Source organism: Populus euphratica, unplaced genomic scaffold (genome assembly GCF_000495115.2).
Source record: "Populus euphratica unplaced genomic scaffold, PopEup_1.0 scaffold502.1, whole genome shotgun sequence".
Lineage (NCBI taxonomy): Eukaryota > Viridiplantae > Streptophyta > Magnoliopsida > Malpighiales > Salicaceae > Populus > Populus euphratica.
In genome coordinates this window covers 43,730-65,104 of record NW_011500381.1, presented here as the reverse complement: position 1 = coordinate 65,104, position 21,375 = coordinate 43,730, and the positions used below count along the sequence as shown (strand labels likewise).

The 21,375-nt window shown below is 33.4% G+C and overlaps 3 protein-coding genes and 1 long non-coding RNA gene across 10 annotated transcripts; 3 read left to right on the top strand and 1 right to left on the bottom strand.

Annotated features, from left to right (window-relative positions):
- The first annotated feature begins 100 nt into the window (after positions 1 to 100).
- Positions 101 to 17,540, top strand: LOC105114238 (uncharacterized). The gene is made up of 3 exons (XR_840098.1): positions 101 to 113; positions 213 to 216; positions 17,414 to 17,540. It is a non-coding gene; the product is annotated as an uncharacterized LOC105114238 (long non-coding RNA).
- Positions 3,693 to 5,320, top strand: LOC105114235 (uncharacterized). Its single transcript, XM_011010726.1, has 4 exons — positions 3,693 to 4,031; positions 4,140 to 4,359; positions 4,514 to 4,559; positions 4,954 to 5,320. Exons 1-4 carry the CDS (start codon positions 3,905 to 3,907, stop codon positions 5,023 to 5,025), a joined length of 465 nt encoding a protein of 154 aa, XP_011009028.1. The 5' UTR covers positions 3,693 to 3,904; the 3' UTR covers positions 5,026 to 5,320.
- LOC105114237 (uncharacterized) lies at positions 9,608 to 17,538 on the top strand. Of its 4 annotated transcripts, none has more exons than XM_011010728.1 (15): positions 9,608 to 9,774; positions 9,826 to 10,205; positions 11,451 to 11,532; positions 12,241 to 12,344; positions 12,703 to 12,829; positions 13,038 to 13,132; positions 13,260 to 13,383; positions 14,216 to 14,296; positions 14,895 to 14,993; positions 15,461 to 15,619; positions 15,727 to 15,787; positions 15,896 to 15,966; positions 16,329 to 16,373; positions 16,537 to 16,713; positions 16,783 to 17,538. In XM_011010728.1, exons 2-15 carry the CDS (start codon positions 10,168 to 10,170, stop codon positions 17,284 to 17,286), a joined length of 1,767 nt encoding a protein of 588 aa, XP_011009030.1. In that variant the 5' UTR covers positions 9,608 to 9,774; positions 9,826 to 10,167; the 3' UTR covers positions 17,287 to 17,538. The 4 variants fall into 4 exon arrangements, with proteins under 4 accessions (XP_011009030.1, XP_011009029.1, XP_011009032.1 ...); XM_011010727.1 differs by having other exon boundaries at positions 9,821 to 10,205; XM_011010730.1 differs by lacking the exon at positions 16,329 to 16,373 and having other exon boundaries at positions 9,821 to 10,205.
- A 412-nt stretch (positions 17,541 to 17,952) lies between the features above and the next one.
- Positions 17,953 to 21,325, bottom strand: LOC105114234 (uncharacterized). 4 transcript variants are annotated; one of them, XM_011010724.1, is made up of 3 exons: positions 21,009 to 21,325; positions 18,735 to 20,917; positions 17,953 to 18,615 (listed from the first exon to the last, which is right to left on the bottom strand). In XM_011010724.1, exons 2-3 carry the CDS (start codon positions 20,790 to 20,792, stop codon positions 18,190 to 18,192), a joined length of 2,484 nt encoding a protein of 827 aa, XP_011009026.1. In that variant the 5' UTR covers positions 20,793 to 20,917; positions 21,009 to 21,325; the 3' UTR covers positions 17,953 to 18,189. The 4 variants fall into 4 exon arrangements, with proteins under 4 accessions (XP_011009026.1, XP_011009027.1, XP_011009025.1 ...); XM_011010725.1 differs by having other exon boundaries at positions 18,735 to 20,911; XM_011010723.1 differs by having other exon boundaries at positions 18,735 to 20,906.
- Between the last annotated feature and the right edge of the window lie 50 nt (positions 21,326 to 21,375).

Sequence of the window (21,375 nt, the reverse complement as noted above, 5' to 3'; positions counted from 1 at the left end):
GCATTCTTGTCTAAGATGAAGCTGGCTTTGGAATTTGTGACACTTGATCTAATATAAACCAACTCTATATTTTTATGGTGATAAAATAAAGCTATATCCATTTTAAACTTGATGTTTTTCTTTGTCTTCCCCTTTACTTTTATAACGGTGTTGAAAATATTCTCAAACACATTTCTTTTTATATTCATGACATCAATGTTATGACAGAGGAGATTGGTTTTCCAATAAAAAAGCTCTTAAAAAATACTTTGCATTACCCAATTGTGGGTAAAACCAAAACCATAAAACTTTTGTTAATTGGATTGAAAACCAAACATAATGTCATTATACTCTGACACCACGTCATACAATTTTTTACACCAAAAAAGCAGTAATGCAACATCCTTTCAACTCTACCAATAAAAAAATCTTTTCTATTATTTCTGAACATGTGATCTACTAGCAAAAATCATCAATGACAGTAAAAAAAAGATCTTTATTATTGTTTGTTAGAGTGAATGCCTTGTTATTTTTAATAAATTTTGAACATTCTAGTTTTTCATATGTGTTTCAATCAAAAACCATTCCATAAGCTAGAAAATTATTGATAGTTCACATTAAAGTTGTCTTTATCAGAAAATTCTATTTTCTCGGTGCATCATAAGTGAAAGTCCTCGATGACCATAACTGTTTCAACTCATCAATCAATGGTCAAAGAAAAACATCTATATTCCAACCTAGACTATTAAAACCTGGTATGACCATAAATAAAAATATGAACTCTGGCCTTAACACATTTTTAGTGGCAAGTTGTACACCGTGAGTATAACTAGCTAATATAAATAATAAGCATCAAATGACCCGAATGGATTGAATCCGTTAGTACATAACCCAAGACGCACATTCCTTGATTCTGCTGAAAACTAAGAATGTACACTATTAAAGTGTTTCCATGCATTACCATTAAAAGGGTGCACAATCACTCCATCCACCACATCATGTGATTGATGTCATATGATATGCTCATCAGTCTTTGGTGACATGAATAACCTATGTAGTCTAGGTGTGATTAAGAGGTATCTAAGTTTTTTGTATGCAAAAAAAGTCCCTCCCTGCCAATCATGGGTCTATAATGAGAATGCTTATATGTTTTATACTTGATCAACTTTATATTTTCAAGGTAGTACAACATGTAGAAGTTTGGATACATATGAATTTTTTAGTATCCTAGACCAAGAGGTTTCATTATAGATTTAGTAATATAGAAGATCTATTTTAGTATATTCCTTTAATGTAAAATGTTTCTTACTCATTCGACAATTCTTTCATAACTAGTCTTGCTCAACCCATGATCTGACTTGATGGTAAACACATGTGCAATGACCACTAATTTACTGGGATTTATGGAACCATCCTATAATAGTTCTGTAGAATCTTTTAAAAGATTAAAAAATTTAGTTGTGTCTGCATTGGGTTCCATGATTGGACATTGACCAACATGACCCTAAATCATTCTTATCGTCATTAGAAGGGTGCACCATTACTCCATCCATCGTATCATGTGATTGATGTTATGTTATGCGCTCAGCAGTTTTTAGTGCCATGAATAACCTCTATAGTCTAAGTGAGTTTAGGAGATATCTAAGTTTTTTGTATACAACAAAAGTCCTTCCCTTCCAATCATGGGTTTATAATGAAAATGCCTATATATTTTATACTTGGTCAACTTTGTATTTTTAAGGTATTATAACATGTAGAAGTTTAGACACATGTCATTTTTTTATTATGTTAGACCGAGATGTTTCATCATGAACTTAGCAACATAGAAGTTCTTTTTCAGTATATTCTCTTCCTGTAAAATGCTTCTCATCCATTCGACAATTCTTTCATAACCAGCCTTACTTAACTTATTATCTGATTTGATAGTGAACACTTGTGCAACGACCAATAATTTACTCTGATTTATGAAATCATCTTATAATGGTTTCTTAGAATCTTTTAAAAGATTAAAAAACTTGGTTGTGTCTATATTGGATTCTATGATTGGACATTGACTGACATGACCCTAAATCATTTTCATCACATCTATAACCATATTCCTAAAAGATTACTATTGTCATCTACAACTCCATGCATGTTATTAGAACTAGAAGTTAACCTAACCGTTCTTTCTACCATATTATCGTGAGGAACATATGGTTTTTCATGTGCATACCAATACAAGTATTTCTCAATAAACTTTTTTCATAGAAGATGTATCATTACAACATTTGGATTGATAAACTTTTATTTTTACATCTCTTGGATAAACATCTAATACTCATTCCACTAATATTTTTCAAATTAGATAGTGTATAATTAATAAAACCATGAATCTCATTACCATAATTCATCCTTCATAACCCTTAGGGTGAATCTCTATACATTTATGAACTAAATATATTTGCAAAAATATTGATTTAGCTCAAGTTTATTCAATATATTTTAATAATACTCTTAATTCATTATCAATTATCTACATAAATTTAAATTTCTATAAATTTACTAAAGATTTCAACTTGGAAATAAAATTGACAAAATACAAAGTGGACTCATTAAATAAGCCATTATTTATTTTATCACAAAACACTTAAGTCAAAAATTCGACATCAGTTTCAACAGTTTACAAACAAATACAATTTTATAAAACTTAAAATAAACTCTAACATGTACAAATCATAAATTCATATAATAAACTTATATGACAAAGAATTATAAAACAAGTAAACACCTAAACAAAATATATATACTACAAAAATATGCAAAAAATTAACTTTTAAAATTGTGTTAAAAAAGGATAGATTTTGTTACCTAAAGTGTAGAATCCTCAATAAGATTTAAATGAGAACACGAATACTGACAAACTAAGTATTGTGGTGGCCAAATTGGTTGTGGAAAGTTGAATTATGCTGAGATTTAGGGGAGGGTGGCTAGTTGATACAGAAAAAATGCATAAGAAAGAAGGAGAAATGAGGGAGGGGGAGGGGAGGGTTAATCACTAGGTTATAAATTAAATATTATTGATGACATTACTGATAAAATTATTTCTTCAGTAATTTTGTCAGTCATTCTGTCATTAAATATGTCACATTATTGTATTATTTGCTTTTTATTAATCCCACTGTAATATTCTCTGTAATTTTCTTAGTATATATGGAAGAAATTTTTCAGTTGGCATATTTACAAACATACTTTACCATTACATTAATTCCATTGGTAATGTTGCCTATAAAAAGTTACCTGTCATTGTATTAGTTGACTTATTTTTTTATTTTTTATTTTTCCACTACAATTCTCTCAGTGTATATATCAAGAGAATTTTTTTGCCGATGTTTATTAATAGGTATATAGATAAAAAATCTTGTTGGTAAAGTTGTCATAATATATATATATAAAAAAAAAATTGTAGTGTTTTTGCCTGTATTTACTAATGTTCTGAAACTAGAGATAAGAAAGTGCAAGTGAACGCAGCTAACAGCTGGTGGTTTAATTTTAGAAGGTAGATACAGGATTCCAGGAAACTTTATTCCTTGTTTATCTGCTGAGAAAGGAAAAGTATATTATTCCAAGCAAAAGCAAAGCCCTGCAGTAAACAGACCGACAAGCCCCGCTTCAGACTCAGGTTGATTCCTTCCCCTTCAATGAGGCAAGCCCATGGAAAGGACTAGTTAGGGTAAGGAATTGAAGGCATTTCTTCAAAATCAAGACAACGCCATTTCATAATGAAAGTAAAGAAAGACATCAATCTGGCAAGACCAACAGTTGTTTATTAAATTTTTTGGATAGGCAATGATAAACTCCTTGCACATATAACATAACTGATCTCTTCTTAGCTTCACAAGGGAGACAGATTTTCTCTTCCTGGTTTTGAGCCTACCAAGAGGCCATGGCTCCCGGAGTAAGCAAACCCACTGCCTTCATGCTCTTAATCCTTAATATGGGGCTGTATTTTTTCATAATAATAATCAGTTCATGGATTATAAATCATGGAATTGTAAGATCTCATGAATCAGGTGAATCAGATTCCTTGCAGGCATATATATATTCACTCAAGGATTGAATTTTTCAAGCAATTACTGACTTATGCATGCATGCTCTACCATGTGTGAATGTATATGCAGCGGCTATTTTGACAATTCCAGCTCGCATATTTCCAATATACTTCCCAATGGGAAATTTGGCAACAGGTTTCTTCGTCATTCTCTCCCTTCTTGCTGGCGTTGTGGGCTTCACCTCCTCTATTACTGGACTGTATAATCTTTTTCTCTGGAATGCTCCAAGCATACACGCAACATATGCGTCTTCTCTCGCATCCTTGTCACTCACCCTTCTAGCCATGGGGTTGGTGCTTACGCGCTCTCTCTCTCTCTGTCCTTACTTAGAATCTTCCTTCTCTGTTTTTTTTTTTTTTTTACTTTCAAACTCATATCCTATTTCAATTATTTCATGTTGGTGTATGCAAACTTACCAGGTCTTTTCTCAATGTGCATTGCAGATTCGCATGCAAAGAGATCAGCATAGGCTGGACAGATTCAATCTTGGTATGTTCACTATTCTCTTTCCTTCTCATGTGCATGAGTGCATTAAGCTATGGGGTATCTGTCAATCCCTTAGAGCCTGCATAACTAGTCCTCCATAACTTGGATTGGCTGCGCTAGATCACACCAATCCTTTGATCGACGAGAGCCCATCATCCCTGATGGTTCACAGAAACTATTTATACAAACTTTTCAAAAGTGGAAATTGAAATCTAAACCTACTCATTTATCTTATTTCAAATCCCTTATCATTTATGCTAGTTTACTTTCATTCTTCTATGATCTAAGAAAGCCAAAGAAAAAACAGTCCATTAATTTTTCACATCAAGTGATTAACAAGTTTCGAGGGGAAGTATTTCTAACAGAGCATGGTACTGGATTTAATGTTGATGAACAGCGTACCCTAGAAGTAGTGACAATAATTGTGAGTGGAACTCAATTATTGTGCACTGTTGCTATCCGTGTTTGAGTTGTAGATATGGTCGCACGACAGAGGAGCCTGGAAGCAAGAGTTTGATTAAGCCTTCAATTGGATGCCTGACAACTTAGTTCTGTAAACACATACATATGTTGTAATAAAATCAATTTGTATTGATCATTTAGTAAGGTTACGTTTGTCTAAGCGTTTCAAATTGTATTTAGCTTGAAAAACATTAAGGAAAAAATAATGTTTTCTCAAGTAAAACACAGTTTGAAACAATATATTACCGTGTAGATAAATAAGTCTTGATCATTTTTATTTTTTTAATGAGAGTTGTATATGAACCTATTATATTATACCTGTGAGTAATAATATTTAATGAGAGTTTGTATATGAATATATTTTGTTTTTAAAAGTTATAAACATATTATAACATATTATATTATACCTGTGAGTAATAATATTTAGTTTATCATAATAAAAGTTTTAAAATATTAAAAAAATTATTTAAAAAAAAAGTCTAGAGTGCATATAATTTTAAATTTATAAGTTATACATGCTTTTGCTTTTAAGATAGATATAATAAAATAATATAGCATACATTTTAAACATTTATTCGAATTTATAATTGATATAAAATCAAAGTCCTAACATATATATTAGTAATAAAAATAACTATGTTTAAATTAAAATAAAGAAAATTAGTTACTTGTTGAAGTATTTTAAAGTAATGAAACTTTTGTTATGTTAATAAAGGATTTTTTGTCCTTAAATCTGTATTATTTTTCACTTGTACAACTAAGATTATTACAATATGCCTCTCAAAATTCTAACAAGATTTTATTGGTTTAGATACACTTCTAAATAAGGTATTTGAACTAAAAATTATATAACTCAAATATTTCTCAATAAGATAAATATAAACTCTATATTTGAAAAGAACATCAAACCATCAAAAGAAAATAAAACACTAAAATATAAGATAAGGAAAAAAATCTTCATTCACCTTTTTTTTTATAGTGGATTTTGAAAGTTAAGAAGTTAAAGGATTAATTTTGGTAATAGTCAGAATTAATTTGCATATTATCAATATTTGATTAACCACTATTAAATAAAAATTAAATCTAAACATAAAAATCATAAATCTAAAATTTTTCAAAATGAAAAAGTTATTCATTTATTAAAAATGCTTATGGAAGAGACCATTAAAAGTCATGGGCTAAATTATATAAACAATGGATTAGAAGAAATAATTCTTCATGGAATAGACCTAAGTACAAATTTAGTTAGCGAAAAATAATTTTTTGTAACCCAAAATATTAATTTATAATAAATTTAAGCTGAAGCTTTAGCCAAGCATGATGATATTGAAAGAAGCCTTAAGAGCTACTAGAGCAACTCTCTAGAAATGCAAACCAAATAAAACAAAATAAAGTAAGCATATGTCTATATTCAAATATCAATCATTTCTATTTAATTCAATAATTAAAAAATAACAAGACATGAGATAATTCATTCAAATAAAAAAAATGAAGGATAAAACAAAGGATGTAGAAAGTTAATAAAAAAAAGCCTAATCTCCAATTAAATAAATGTTGAAGGATGAAAATGAAAAAAATATTAAATTAAAAAAATAATAAAACAAAACCAAATCAATCTTGTGCTAACCTTCTAAAGTTGGGTTAATTTTTCAAATTTCTAACTCATGAAATCTTAAACATGAGCTTAATTAAGAAGCTCAAATTCAAAACAATTTAATGTTGAATAATAAAATAGAGTAAATTTTTAAAAAAAAAATTATAGAGCAAAAAAAAAACAATAAAAAGAATGAGGACAAAATCTAATAGGAAAAAAAACTTAGAGGGTGAAATCATAAAAAAATTAATTTTAAAAATTATCTTTGATTACTTAATTAGGAATTAATAGAATGAAGACAAGTTTGACAAAGAAAAAAAATAAATGAGGATGAAATCAAAATAAAATTTTAATTGCGTAAATTATTTCAAAATAAAACTAATAATAACCGAAAGAACATGAACTAAATTGAAAGATAAGAGAAGTTGAGGAGATGAATTAAGAAATTAGAGGCAACCCACGAACATCAAGGAAGAGAGAGAGAATAGAGAAGAATAAAAAATACTTATCAACGCCAAACTAAAGTTTCTTTTAATACACGTGTTGTTGGGTTATGGAGGAAACGGTGAGACAAATTAGATAGCGTCCCATAATGATTTTATGATTTTTGTGGCCACTGAAATTAGCAGTAATCCAAAAACAACAAAATAGTTGATGTAATATATTTTTTAAAAATAGTTTTTATTCACCTGTGATCTGATAAATTAGAGGCGGGACATAAATAAAAAGAAAGAAAAAATAAGAAGACAAAAATGATTATTAATGTCATATCAGAGTTCTTTTTAGTGCATGTGTGTGTTGAGTCATGGAGAAAACATCGAGATGAATTGGATGTCATCCTAGCACAATGTTTTTAGCCACTAATATTAGTCATACACATCGTCCAAAAATAATAAAGCGATTGATGCGTGTCCATCACACATCAATGTATTTTTTAATATACTTTTCATATATTACAATATCAAAATGTTTCTATCCTAACCAAATAATAATGAAAAAACCAGCAACCTAATGACAATAACACTCTCTAACCCAAGGTATGGAAGCATGAACTTCAAGGGTAATTAAGTTTTTTATTATGCTTATCTAAATGAAAAGGCAAACAGGCTCTGATTGTGAGTTAAAGTTTTTTTTTTATTATTATTATTATAAGGGTAAACATATGATTTTATCGTGCATTTTTACATGAAAACATAAAAATAACCAACATTTTCATACTTTTAAGGATATTGATGTTATTTTAGTGTGAAATTTTATCAATTTTAAAATACCAAAATAATCCAATTGCAAATACATTTTTACCTTTAACCATTAGCCTCTGATGTTTTTTCTTTAAAGGGTAAGACAGTAGCCTATGATGTTTTTTCTTTAAAGGGTAAGACAGTAAAAATATTGTTCTTATCTGTATCCACAGTGCAATATATCGAGTGAATTGTATTTATATTTTTTACCACCTGTTACATTTTTTCTTAATATTTTCCTGTAAAAATAGAAAACAAGTACATGCAAGCTTGGTTAAATTCCAGTTGTGCTTGACATTTCTTTATTTTCTTATATTTTATTTCCATTTACAAAGTCATTCTTATTTAAAAAAATTTTTGGTCCTTCTAGTTTGTAAAAATTATAATTTAGTTCTTATGATGAAAACATTTCTGCATCTTTACATGTTTATTTTAATTGTATAATGGTTCGTTATATAGTTTTTTTCTTAATATTACTTTTACTATAATAAGTCAATATTATAATTGTAATTATTTATTACATTCTGATTTTGACCTTGTTTGGAAACATGATTGAAATCGTATTTCTTTAAAATTTAATTTAATTTTTTTGCTAAAAATATTTTTTTATGTTTTTTGATTGTTATGATATGCTGATTTTAAAAATAATTTTGAAAAATATTATTTATGAAAAACACTTTAAACGGCTATTACAATCCCAAATAGACGCTTTAAAAAATTATACAATCAAATGTCAAACCATTGTGGATCATTGCATTGGAAAATCCATTATATCCAACCAAACATATCGTTATCGTCTTAGAAAAATCCGAAGACATGTAGTTTTATCCAAAATTATCAATACAATCTCATAGAATAGTTCTATAAAACCGTTTAAAACATCATGTAGAATAAATAGTTCTATAAAACCGTTTAAAACATCTCAATAAAACACCATACATTTATTTATATTGTATGCTAAAAACATCTCAATAAAATTGATATTCTATTTATACTCATTTAAAATTAACTTAGTAAATTAAGTTTAATAACAATAATATTTAACTCATAACGAAATTATCAAACTAGTTAGTATTATTAGTTCAATAACGAAGGCATAGAATGATTAATTCTATCATTTTTTTTTGTGTGTGTGTATATAAAAATAATAATAAATAATTAATTTTTTATCTTTTTTTAGACATATCTTATATAATTGCTATCATAGATATGCAAACATGACTTTCTCAATGTGTAATTTAAACCAGCCCAAAAATTATTAAGTATTGTTATAAAGTTTAACAAAATTGTATTATCAGCCATAATCATAAAAATAAATTCTCTAAACATATATAATATATATCCTCAACCATACATGAAAGCTAGTTTGTTATTGCAACTATTGAGATATTAAAATTAACATTTAACCATGTCAGCTTGATGTAGTTGCTTCTATAAAAATTGACCGGATATACCTCTCCTAATATATAATCACATAATAAATCTCTATCAATCGAGTTTTCTGTCAGTTATGAGTGTCCCATTATTTTTTTTTATTTTTTTATTTTTTTTTGAAAGACTTGATCTATAATTCAAAATAAATTGTCAATATCATCGTAATTGAAAGACTTGATGTATAATTCAAAATAAATTGTCAATATCATTTGCAAGTAGTGTGCTAATTTTCCAATTATGTTTTTAAGTGTGCAATTTTACTAATTTTTTTACTGTGTAAAAAAAAAAAAAAAAAAAACCTCCATGCTCCTCGATACAGATGGAAGTCCCATGCTTTAAATTCACGCATGGAGAGAAGAGCCTGGTACAAAGAGAGACATCAGGCACGGGTTGCAGAAGCCAAACAAGACAAAAGCCAACAAAAAGCATAAAACGATGTTTTTGTTTCTTATGGAAAGGGCAAACAGGACAGGACAGTACAGGACAGGACAGGACAGGACAGGAACAGAACTCCAACTACACCGGAATCCGAGCACAGGACAGAAACAGAACTCCAACTACACCGGAATCCGAATAGATGAATCAAAACAAAACAACTTACAACATCGAAAACAACAAAGCCCTCTTCTTCCTTCCATCCTTCCTTGTCTTTTCCTTTGTTTTTCGTCTGTTAGAAACAAAGAATAAATCATCTATCTTCTGATACACTCTCAGAACAGAAGACATATACATAGACTGTTCCGTCTTCCCCTTGTTCTCTTCTTGTTGCTTTCTGTCTCCTTTCTTTCTTTGTTATCTAATTTTTTTGGTAACACAAAAAAGTTTTGAAAATTATTATTTATGATAGTCACAGGAGAGAAACCAAGAGAAGAGAGATCGGATGGAGCAACTTGTTAATTTTATTATAAGGCCCCCCAGGTATTAAATTTCTCTTCTTTCCTTCAAATTTGACTATTTTCCATCTGGATTTTGGTTTGTTTAGTTGATTAGAAATTTGGAAGGGAAAAGTTTTCGTTTTGAATCCTGGTCGGTTTTTGCTATCTGGCTTTGAATGAAAATTGGAAACCCTTTTCTCAAAAGTTCTTAATTTTGATATTTTTTTTTGTCCAGTCATGAAGATAACAGACACCATGAGATTCAAATTTGATTTTACTTTTATCGGTTTCCTTGGCAACCAAAAGGGCTTTTGATTTATTATTGGGATTCAAATGATATAGCTTCGACTCTTTACTTTGTGTGGTTTGTTCAGAATCCAAGATCTTTCTTTCTGTGCTGATTTCTGTTTTTCTGTACGGACGTGGTATTCTTGTGTTTAAATCCTCTATATTGATTAGTCAATTTTGATCGTTAGATTCCAAGCTAAGTATTGTATCAGGTAGTTTTTCATTTTTGTAAACGAAATCATATTATGGTGCATAGCAGATAGTATATATTGTTACTTCTTTTCATATTCTTTTGAAAGTCAAATGTGTTAAATTCCAGTAGTTGTTTTGATAGGGTTGGCATGTGAGGATCAGAACCTTTTAGTTCTTTTGCTTTGTTTATATAGTTTTTCCACTTTTGCGTATTTCACGTGATACTGAGTGAAAATAGAGACAGCAAAATGAACTTTCTGGGGGTTATTAAATTGGCAGTTGACTTGGAAACAGTTGATGCTAGATGCTGAACAATTTCGATGAGAATCCAATAAGGTTCCTAAATTCACAGACACTGAACTATTTATTGCTTAAATGTCTATCAAAGTCAAACATCCATTATTAAGTTCAGTCATCAAAGACATCTTGTAGATCCGATGCATCCTCTTATAAGCTGAGGTATGTTTGATAGCAATTTTTTTTCGGAAATGTAGGCTCCACACATTTTTTTATTTGCATTATTCAATAATTGATTCTCCAGAAGCAAAAGGAAAAAAAAAAGGTTTCATTGGACTCTTTAAGAACAAGAAGGCATTAATTGGTGTTGCAAGCTTTAGTGTGATGCATTTATGCACTGCACTTTTTATATGGCATTAAGCTGAATTGAAAACATCTAGACTTTATTGCTATACACCAGTTATCTAAGCTCAATGGGATGCATGCCAAGGAAATTACAATTTTTGATGACTGTATTGGCCCATTTCTTTGTTTATAGTTTTTCATGATTCTGTCCATTGTTGTTTTGTAGAGCTGAATACAACCCAAAACATGATTTGTTGGATCAAGAGTTCTTGTTGAAAGGAAAATGGTACCAAAGAAAGGACGTGGAGGTAAGTGCCAATATGGGTGGACTGGCCAATTTTTTATGTTTGATTATATTTTTTTTTTTTATGTCTTCCTCTCCTTATAGACAGATGACTGATGAACTTGCTAAATACCTCTGACATGTTGACATCAGCTTGATTTATATTAAAAACAGTTCAGCAAACAAGTACCCCTAGCAATTTCACACAACTTGTCAAGCCTAGTGTAGATTTGCTGAAGTTATCATTAATATTTTGAAACTTTGATATTTTGTAACTTGTCATCCATGTTACAAATTTTAGGTGCTGTAATTTTTTTAAATTGAAGGTCCTGGAATATCCCCATATAGCATAATTATTTGCTGAGTTAGATCAACCAATCATTTTCCTTGCACTTTCTTACTGGGATCATGGAGTGGAACTGGGCATTACAGTTGCAACGTAGCCATGGTCCATACACTCAACTATTCATGGAAACTTGCACGTTTTACCTGCACAAGAGACTCATACAGAACTCTACACAAGTAATATCCATTACAAATATTTGATCCTTCCTTTCCCGTGGTTGTCCCATTGAAAACATGACTTTATAATTGTAAAAGAGGAGTAAAGAATTATCAACTATATGCAGCTTTTGGTAGTAAATGAATGATATCTTCTTTATGCCTGCTGGGAAACTTGAAACATTTGAATTGTTCATTGGCTTATGTTTAAGGTGTTTTCAATGTTTTGCAGGTTCAAAACAGTAGGGGAGATGTTCTTCAATGTAGTCATTACATGCCCATTGTTAATCCCCAAGAAAAGCCTCTGCCCTGTGTAATATACTGTCATGGAAACAGGTAACTGGTTAATCATGGTTTATTATAATTTAGATTGTTGTCTGTAGCACCTTATGGATGGAGTCTTCTAGTGTTCTTGTAGAAACTCAGAATTTTGGATGATGAAGAATGAAAATACAGATCAAATTAGAAAGAGAATTTTCTATAGTCATCAAGCATAAGTTCTTTCTTTATCTTGGTGCTAAATATTACCTTCTGTTTACCCTTGTTAAACCCTTGTTAAAATGGAGCAGAGAAAGTGGGATTGATTGGCAGTTCTATTAAAAATCAACTTAATTAAGATTTTGTATTTATTTCTTCAACTTTTGTTTCACAAAACTGATTGTTACTAATTGGCAGTGTATCTTTGCTTTTGCAGTGGGTGCAGGGTTGATGCTAGTGAAGCTGCTATTGTATTGCTGCCTTCAAACATCACAGTTCTCACTCTCGATTTCTCAGGATCTGGAATTTCTGGAGGAGATTATGTCACTTTAGGATGGAATGAAGTAAGTTGTGGGCATCCTATCAAAATCTGTTGAGGGAAGTTGGGTGCTCATTGTGCAACTACACATATATCTTATGCATTGATTGTTGAAATGTTTGTTGATCTCCTAGAAATTTTTTAGACACCACCTGGTTATTTATTTTTATATTGGCAATTGTTGCTCTTCAATGTCGAAAGTCACCATCAGACATTCTTTGGTTGTTTTCTAGAAAGATGATCTCATGGCTGTCGTTGATTATTTGCGGCAAGATGGAAATGTCTCTTTGATTGGCTTATGGGGCCGTTCAATGGGTGCTGTCGCTAGGTTCTGTTCATTAACTACTATACATCTTTTTTCATGTTGTGTCATTAGTCTAGGTTTATGGTCATGTGGATCTGTTGCAGTGTGAGGCACTTCTATTTACTTATCTACCATTGATGATGTCTCACAGCCTGATGTATGGAGCTGGGGATCCCTCGATCGCAGGAATGGTTCTTGACAGTCCCTTTTCTGATTTGGTTGACCTGATGATGGAACTTGTGGGTACCTACAAATTTCCTTTACCCAAGTTCACTGTAAGTCACCATTCAGTCACATTACGAGAATTATATTCTTCATTGATTCACAGCCTTAGTGTATTCTGTGTGATGATTTACAATAACAGGAAATAAATGAACTTGCAAGGATGTTTATTATGACAGTTCTTTTCTTCATTACAAAATCTTCCTGCAATCTTAATAATTGTAAACTGCATTAGTGACATTTTTCTTGCAATCACCACTGCTGACTCAAGTTTGCAGAAAGTTTATGTATATAGAGAGCCTCTTTCATTAGAAGATCTCCAGAGAAGTCTTTGCCCCTGATTTTATTACTGTGATATATTTGTTCTTTAGTTTTCATTTCTTTTTGGCTTTTCTTGGAATTTGGATGGCTAATTAGAAACAACTCTTTCTACCCTGTAATTATTTCATCTTGCTCTTACTAAAATTCAATTTTACTTGTGCCTAAATGATGGTGGTAATTATTTTAACGTTAAAATTGCTTGTCTAGCAACTTTTTTGTGTGGCCATGTTTAATGGTTCTGGCATTCTGAATTGCCCATCATGGAGCTTAACTTTTATCTTCATTACACACCCACTCTTTGTTGTGTCAATGTTTTAGTAGGTCAGTTTTGTCATTAAGTAACACCTTTCATTGTGTAATGAATGATTTTTTTACCCATCTTTGTTTTTTCCCTAATCACATCCATCAGACTCTTTAAACCATTTACATGTATTGTAATTTACTGTCTGAACTATGCACATGTATTAATAATTGATGCAATGATGAGTGCACAAATATTCTTCTAGGTTTTCTAGTCTTGTCTCTGTGTTGTCTCACTGTGTTTATTTTTGTTACTTGTTCTAGGTGAAATTTGCTATCCAATACATGCGTAAATCTATTCAGAAAAAGGCAAAGTTTGACATAATGGACCTGAACACCATTAAGGTTCTCTCCCTCCTGCAACTTGTACTTCTTTATTGGGTGTTGCAAGCTGAAGTTTCTGGATGATAACTAGAACTCAATTATAACTTTGTTCATGTTCATACTAGTCCCATCTCAGACGTCTGTCTTATCTTTTCATATTTTATTTTAATTTATTCATGGTACGGGACAACCACTTGGTCAAAATGGAAAGCTAAGACATGATTTAGAGTAAACAATAATCACCAAGTCATTTAATTGAAATTTTAGTCTCTATGGGATGCATTAGTGTGTGACTGGCCACTTTATTTTTAATTTTTACCTGTCCAACTTTACTAAGTTTATGGTGGGAAAGCTTCATCAATGTGATGATAGTTGCAGGTTGGTTTGGAGCAGTTACCAAACTATAAAAATTCCAGTGGATTTTTTCACTAAAGAAATGTGAGAAGTAGCAAACAGTTTTTTTTTAGTGAATGAAAAAGTTGAATGGTTGTTCCCTCAACTGCTTTTTGTATCCAAACTTCATATTTTTTTCATTCCACACTTCAATGTGCAGATTCTAATTTTATCACCTTACCTGTTATTGAAGAATATAACTCCTTTATTCATCTTTGTATCACAGGTGGCAAAATCATGCTTTGTTCCAGTTTTATTTGGACATGCCATTGATGATGATTTCATATGCCCTTATCACTCAGATCGAATATTTGAAGCATACGTAGTAAGTTCCTTCCATTTAGTGGCAAACATTCAAAAGTAATTGTGCTCAATTGCAGATAGAAATTTACTTTTCTTGAAGTTTGCTCTAATGCTTGGCATTTTGTCAGGTTTGTAATCACGGGAAATTGAAATTCTTTAGTGTTAACAAATGATAGATGAAATCTGTTCTAGTCTTGGTTGAATTTATTCCAAATCTCTAGCCCGAGGTCAATTGGGAAGCCACCCTGGACACAGTTGATCAACAGCTAAATATTGAGTATATGCTGTGTTTTTTCAAAGTTTCTTGTTTGAGGAATGATTCCCAAAGATCCATTACGTTGATTTTAATTAAAATCTCATCAAATGAGAGTTGTATGCTGCTCATTTTTTGTTGATTGAAACTCCTGCATTTGGTTTGATAATTTTTGTTGCCTTGGATTGTATATATGATACTCTGTGAGCTTGATTTTTAATGTGCAAATTTTGCAGGGTGACAAGAACATTATCAAGTTTGAGGGAGATCACAACTCTCCACGCCCTCAATTTTATTTTGATTCATTAAATATCTTCTTCCACAATGTTTTGCAACCTCCTGAGGATGAGGTGGGGGGGGCATACTTTGAAATGGTGCATGATTACTTTGGTAAGGTAAATTGAATCACATAGATCTTGTTGTAGGGCATGATATTATTGGAAGCACTACATTTCATTTCTACTATCCTGTTTTGCCAATTGTTGGTTGTTTGTACTTTCAGGATAGTTGGAGCTCGTTGCATGAAGTAGGCTGTGACCCAGAATTGCCAGTTGTATCAGAAGGTGTGACTGATTTACCTTATTCTTATTAGCATCTCTAAGATGATTTCTGTCAAAGCTTTATTTTCCTGCTTTTTTTTCGTTGTCCTATCTTTTTGTTATTTGTTGTAGTACCATCATCAAGCAGCACAGCAGATGCAATTGAACAAGTTTGGTCCAGAAAACCTATGAGTCGGATAGAGGTCAGTGATTATATGCTGTATTCTTTGCTTGAAATGTTAAAAAAATTCTTAGTGTAGAGGTCAAAGGCCTGTATGATGCACCGTATGTTTAATTAACTGCTCCATAGTGTAACTATTGTCCTGTATGATGGGTATTAGATTTGAGTGCTTAGTTTTCTTATGATCCTCATCTTTCCTTTCTCCATGCGCTCCTGCAGAAGGGGGGGAGGACAAAAAACTAATGAAACTCAACACATGTAATGCTGCCTGCACTGCATGGGGATAATGATGTGGATGGGATTAGTTTAATTTCACTAAACTAGGAAGGAGGAGTGGTTGCCTCTTTTGTCTGTATTATGTTGAACTTTATACATTCTGTTCAGGTTCCTTTGGATAATCAACATAAAGACAATCAAGCTGAAGTTGAGGTATCCTCTTGCCCTTTGCAACAGATGGTGCTAGTGACTGATTAGCACATTGTTCAGCTGGTTCGCTCTATGAATCATATGACCTGAGCTGTGTTCCCTTTCCCTTTCCTAGAGACTGAAGTTCATTTTTTTCAACACTTAACACTAGCATGCTTTGCTGCAGCGTGAAGAAATTGGTGATTATCATTTGCCATCATCATCCAAAATGATTACCTTTGAATTCTCCAGGGCTCATCCTCATGGCCCACCTGTTCCAACAACAATGGATGATGATCAATATGTAGAATACCAGCTGGATGACTTGGCAGGTTCTCCTTGTGATATGGAGGAGGAAGAAAGGGTGAGTCTTGAACATTGTATATGCAAAATGATGTTCTACTTGAAAGTTGAATTGCTCTGCATATTTCAGATGTTCATGGAAGCAGTAATTGAGTCATTAAAGGACTTGGAGCTGCGACACCCCAATGCAGAGGAACAACTGACCAGTTTCAGTCCTGCTTCTGTTAAATCCTCACAAAAAGATAATCAGGATGCATATTCAATTGGAGAACTCGGCAATCCTTTGAAGACACGACCACCTCCCACTTCAGTAAAGCAACGTGTGCCCTTAAAGACAGAATCTGCTTCCTCTTCCGCTGTCAATCACCAAAATTTAGCAACTTTAGATCCTTCTCCCGATACAAGTGCATCATCTGTAGTAACTCCATTTGACAATCCACCTTCCATAATGGAATCAAAAAGCATAACTGCCTCTTCTAGCAATGATGCTTCAGGAAGCATCCGTGGCTCTACAGATACTGACTTGTCAGGTAATACAAAAGCTACATTGACTGTAGAACGGAATCCAGCAAACCACATTATGGATGGTTTGCTGCGTCGCTGGGATTTCAACTTGTTCCGAAATGGTCGATGAAAACCAAATGATATTTTATGTTTCAAGAATGTCATGATCAATTGTTTTGTAATTAAGATAGTGTCACGATTCAGTGCTGTACAACAGGCAAAAACAGAAGGAAGAAAATAGATTCGATGTTTTAAAGTTGCTTTTACCTGATTACCAAATAGCTGTATACAGTCACTTGATATGAGGCTGGTAATGATTCTTTCTACTTTCGATCAGGAGGGATACACACCTGTTAATATCATTTTTATTTCTCATTGTTTTGATGTTTTGGTAGCGAGATGAAATCATTTGAACAACTATCAGATCTGGTAGCTTATGTACTGAAACTGAAATGTCGTTCCGCATTCCTCCTGTTCTCAGCTAGGCTGGCAGCTTGTTAGCATGATTACAAGTCGGGCATTTCAGTTCTAACTCAGCCTTACGTTATCAAACTTGAATCTTGAATCTTTATAAATATTATGTGACTTAAAGATTTGTAATTATTGTGGCATCGAACATGGAAATTGTCCCAGTCTGATAATTTTCTGCAAGACTTTCCTGCTTTATTAACAATTCTGTCTACGGGAAGACAGAAAGATCATCTCATTAAGAAGGGCCTCTCTCTATTACATTTATCTGAGCATTTTGAAATAAATATGTAGATAAATGATAATCCCTCAGAATTATAGTTCCTCATTTCCATTGTACGTTGCATTTATCTTTATTGTAATTGATCATAAAATATTCTTTAGCAAATGCAACATGATCCCATTAAGAACCTTGCTGGTAAAGACCAACAACTTGATTCCATTATTTGCATAGCTTATACAGTTGCATATTGTCTACATAAGGAAAAAAAAAAAGATATCTCCTATAACTTGGTGCTTTCATATTCACAAGAGTACCTTGTTTGGAAGTCTCTGCCGCACAATTTTACCTGTCTTCCAACAACTGCATTGCAGTTTCAACCAGTGAGTGAATAGTTGTGCTGTGGCGGCTCAGCCCAAAAGTCCCGGAGAATATGTTGAAGCTTTCAACTTCGGCCGTGGATTCTAAAACCCACTCCAATTCTTTCTCCAACCCCAAGTCTTTGAAAGTATGCACATTTGCTGCGTTGTTTTGCATCATCCAAATCGCCAACTCTATGGAAAACCTTCTTATTCTTGGAACTTTGACTGATGGATTTTGGTACCTTCTGAGAATCTGGAGTATTTTGTTAGCTAATTCAGCCTCCTTTATTCCAGCTTTATTAAACATGGTGCTAGATTCTTGAGAAGTCATGAATTTGAAAGCTTCGGCCGCTAGGCCAACCATTACTTCTTGTAGTTTGTTCTCCTCTGACATAACTGCATTCAGCACCTGCAACATGACATCACATTGAAATCTCGTTTCTCATGCCTTCTCTAAAGATAGAAATCTATTAGTTTATGTTAAAATAAACTAGAATCAGCTTCTAGCTACAGTAGGAAGGCACTTACCGTGGGTACAGCAGCTGTGATTCCCTTCAACTGGTCGAAGCAATCTGAGCCGCTGTAGGTGCACAAGTTTCGTAGAATTCTTGCAGCGTTTACCCGAAGCAATGGGACCTCTAGTGCTCCAACAAGCCTTTCCAGTGCTCTTAATTTCAAAATGCGAAGACAATTCCTTCTGCTTTCTAAGGCCAACATTGCTACAGCTTCTCCTGCAGCAATTCTTACATGATTCTGATTTTCAGGAATTCTTTGGCTGAAAAAAATGTTGAATAACTCCTTAAGAACTCCACCTGCTCCCCCAATCCTCTCTGTTGCATCCTCTTCTAGTGCCAGACTGGTTAATATCTCTATGCCGAGCTTTTGTAACATTGGATGTTTTTCTCCATGCCGTAGAATATCTCTAATGTTGCTGACGGTGAAAACCATCTCTGAAATTTCTCTTCTAAGATGATTGCCTGTAGTGCCTATCGTGCTTGCCAGCATCTTCACCAGTTGCAGAGAACTTTTCACTGTCAAAATCTGAGATGGTGTGACATTTTCATCTTTCAACAACCTCTCTTCTGCATGTGTGAAATCAATGATTTTTGGTAGGAGGCCCCTTGTATTTCCAATCTTCCCACAGTTATCAAGGTCACGAGCAAGCTTCTTCAAGATAAGAAGCCCTAACTGATTGAATGTCCAGAATCCGTAATGTGCATGATCACGGATGATTGTCTTTTCACCAATTTCATCAGCCGTGGTGCTGAAGGTTCTATTGGTTTGGAGAAGAGATGAGATTGACTCTAATGCACCAGGAATTCCAGCGACACGTAGGGAGTTTTGCTTTTTTCCGGCTAGTTTTGATAGTATCTCCGCAGCTGACCTCCTGATCTCTTCTTCTTGTGGGTCTTTCCAGTTCAATATCTCCACTAATCGTTCTATCACCGATATATTTGTCCCAATCTTTTGGAGAGTATCATCAGAAAACCGAGGATTCATTGTAAATTGACAAAGGACCCGAGCTCCAATGAGCTGCTCATCGGCAGAATTGGAAGCCAATAGGTCCATAGCAAAAGTAACCATGTCCATTTGCAGGCCATCAAAGATGCTTCCCTCAACGCACCTGGAGTAGGCATCGTATAAGAACCTTCTGATTGAAACCGAGCCTGAAAGCCCCAAATCACACTCTTTTCTCACCTCTTCCAACAGTTTACAGTAGCTTACCTTCCACTCCCAGTAAGCTTTTTCCATCAGGAACAAAAGAGCTTCCGCTAAAGCCAAAGAGTAGAAAATATTCAGGGCAGCTTTTAGGTTCCTCTTGTCAGTATCCCCTTTCTCAATCTCACCATAGTTATGTTTGATGAGTTTCATCAATGACAAAACCACACAGGCTGATGCAGATGCAAGCTGTAGCCAGTAGAGAACCCTGCTGACATTTCTTGAAAGAAAAACCCATTGAGCATATGGTAGAATAGGAACATCTGAACTTGTCCATGTCCGACTTAGCTTCCTCCTGCCATCCCAGTTCCTTGCTGCATCAGGATTCTCCCTTATTTCTCTGCCATGTGGACTCTGCTTTCGAACTCGTGTTATTGACCGAAAAAGTGCTTTCACAATTTCAACAATAAAGCGTGAGCTGGATCTCAATGCCCAGAAACTTTTGATCCCAGCATCAGCAATTGACCAGGTGGCTTGATGTTGCCATTCAAGCTCATGGCTCCTGCCGCATATTCGAGTCCCTTCGATCAACAAGATAATGGTGATAAACCAGAAATCTGTTTTATCCAAAGAAATTGCAAAACCTCCAAGAAGAACCACTGTTGCCCAGATAAACCCGAGGGCTCCCAGGCCAGTAGCTGCCTTCTCAAAAATTGCAACGCGAAGAGCAAAGAGAGTGAGTTTCTTCTCCGGTGCACGTACTGCTGGTAATGTTGGAGAAAGAAAATCGCCATTGCCACTGTCTCTATTTTCTATGCCACTCCGAGGCTCGAAAATGGTTGCAGAGCCATAGCTTTCGCTGAGCCTGCGAAGCTCATCAACCGGCAAACGAATGCTGCCATCTTCTGCCGATACGCCACGATCCATATCCACAAGATGAGACCAACACCAACCTTTGGTTGGCAGTTCTATTGCAAAACTTGCCTTAGAAAATGCAAGAATGGCTTGATTCCTAAACTATGGAATCGAAGGGCTTGTTGTCTGAGCTTTGGCTGAGAAAATGAGAAGTTATGCTCGTAAAGAGAGAATCAGCTTAGGAAGCACGTTTATTTTGTGAAAATGTAAACAAACGTTAAAAGTTACCCAATTTCTGCAGTTTTAACTAGGAAGTTTTGCTCAGCTTCCCCCCCCCCCCCCTAATGACTTGGGCGGCAAGGGTCGTTCTCTCTCCTATCTCTTTCTCTACTCCGTGATGGTTTGAAGTCGGTTGTCTCCCACTAACAGTAAATTAGTCTCTTGACGGATCGTCTAAACTTGGCCAAAAGCTTCCTTTACTCGTAACCAAATCTTTAAAGCTAACAGACCCTTTATAGTGTGCAATGGCTGCTGGAGAAGTTGCTTGCACTTTTCCATGTCCTTCGGTCTTTCCATAATGTATGGTTCAATTTGTTTAATGTATACAGCTAGCCTTTAGTTTATCCTATTGTTTTTTATGAAGGTCTTCTCCACT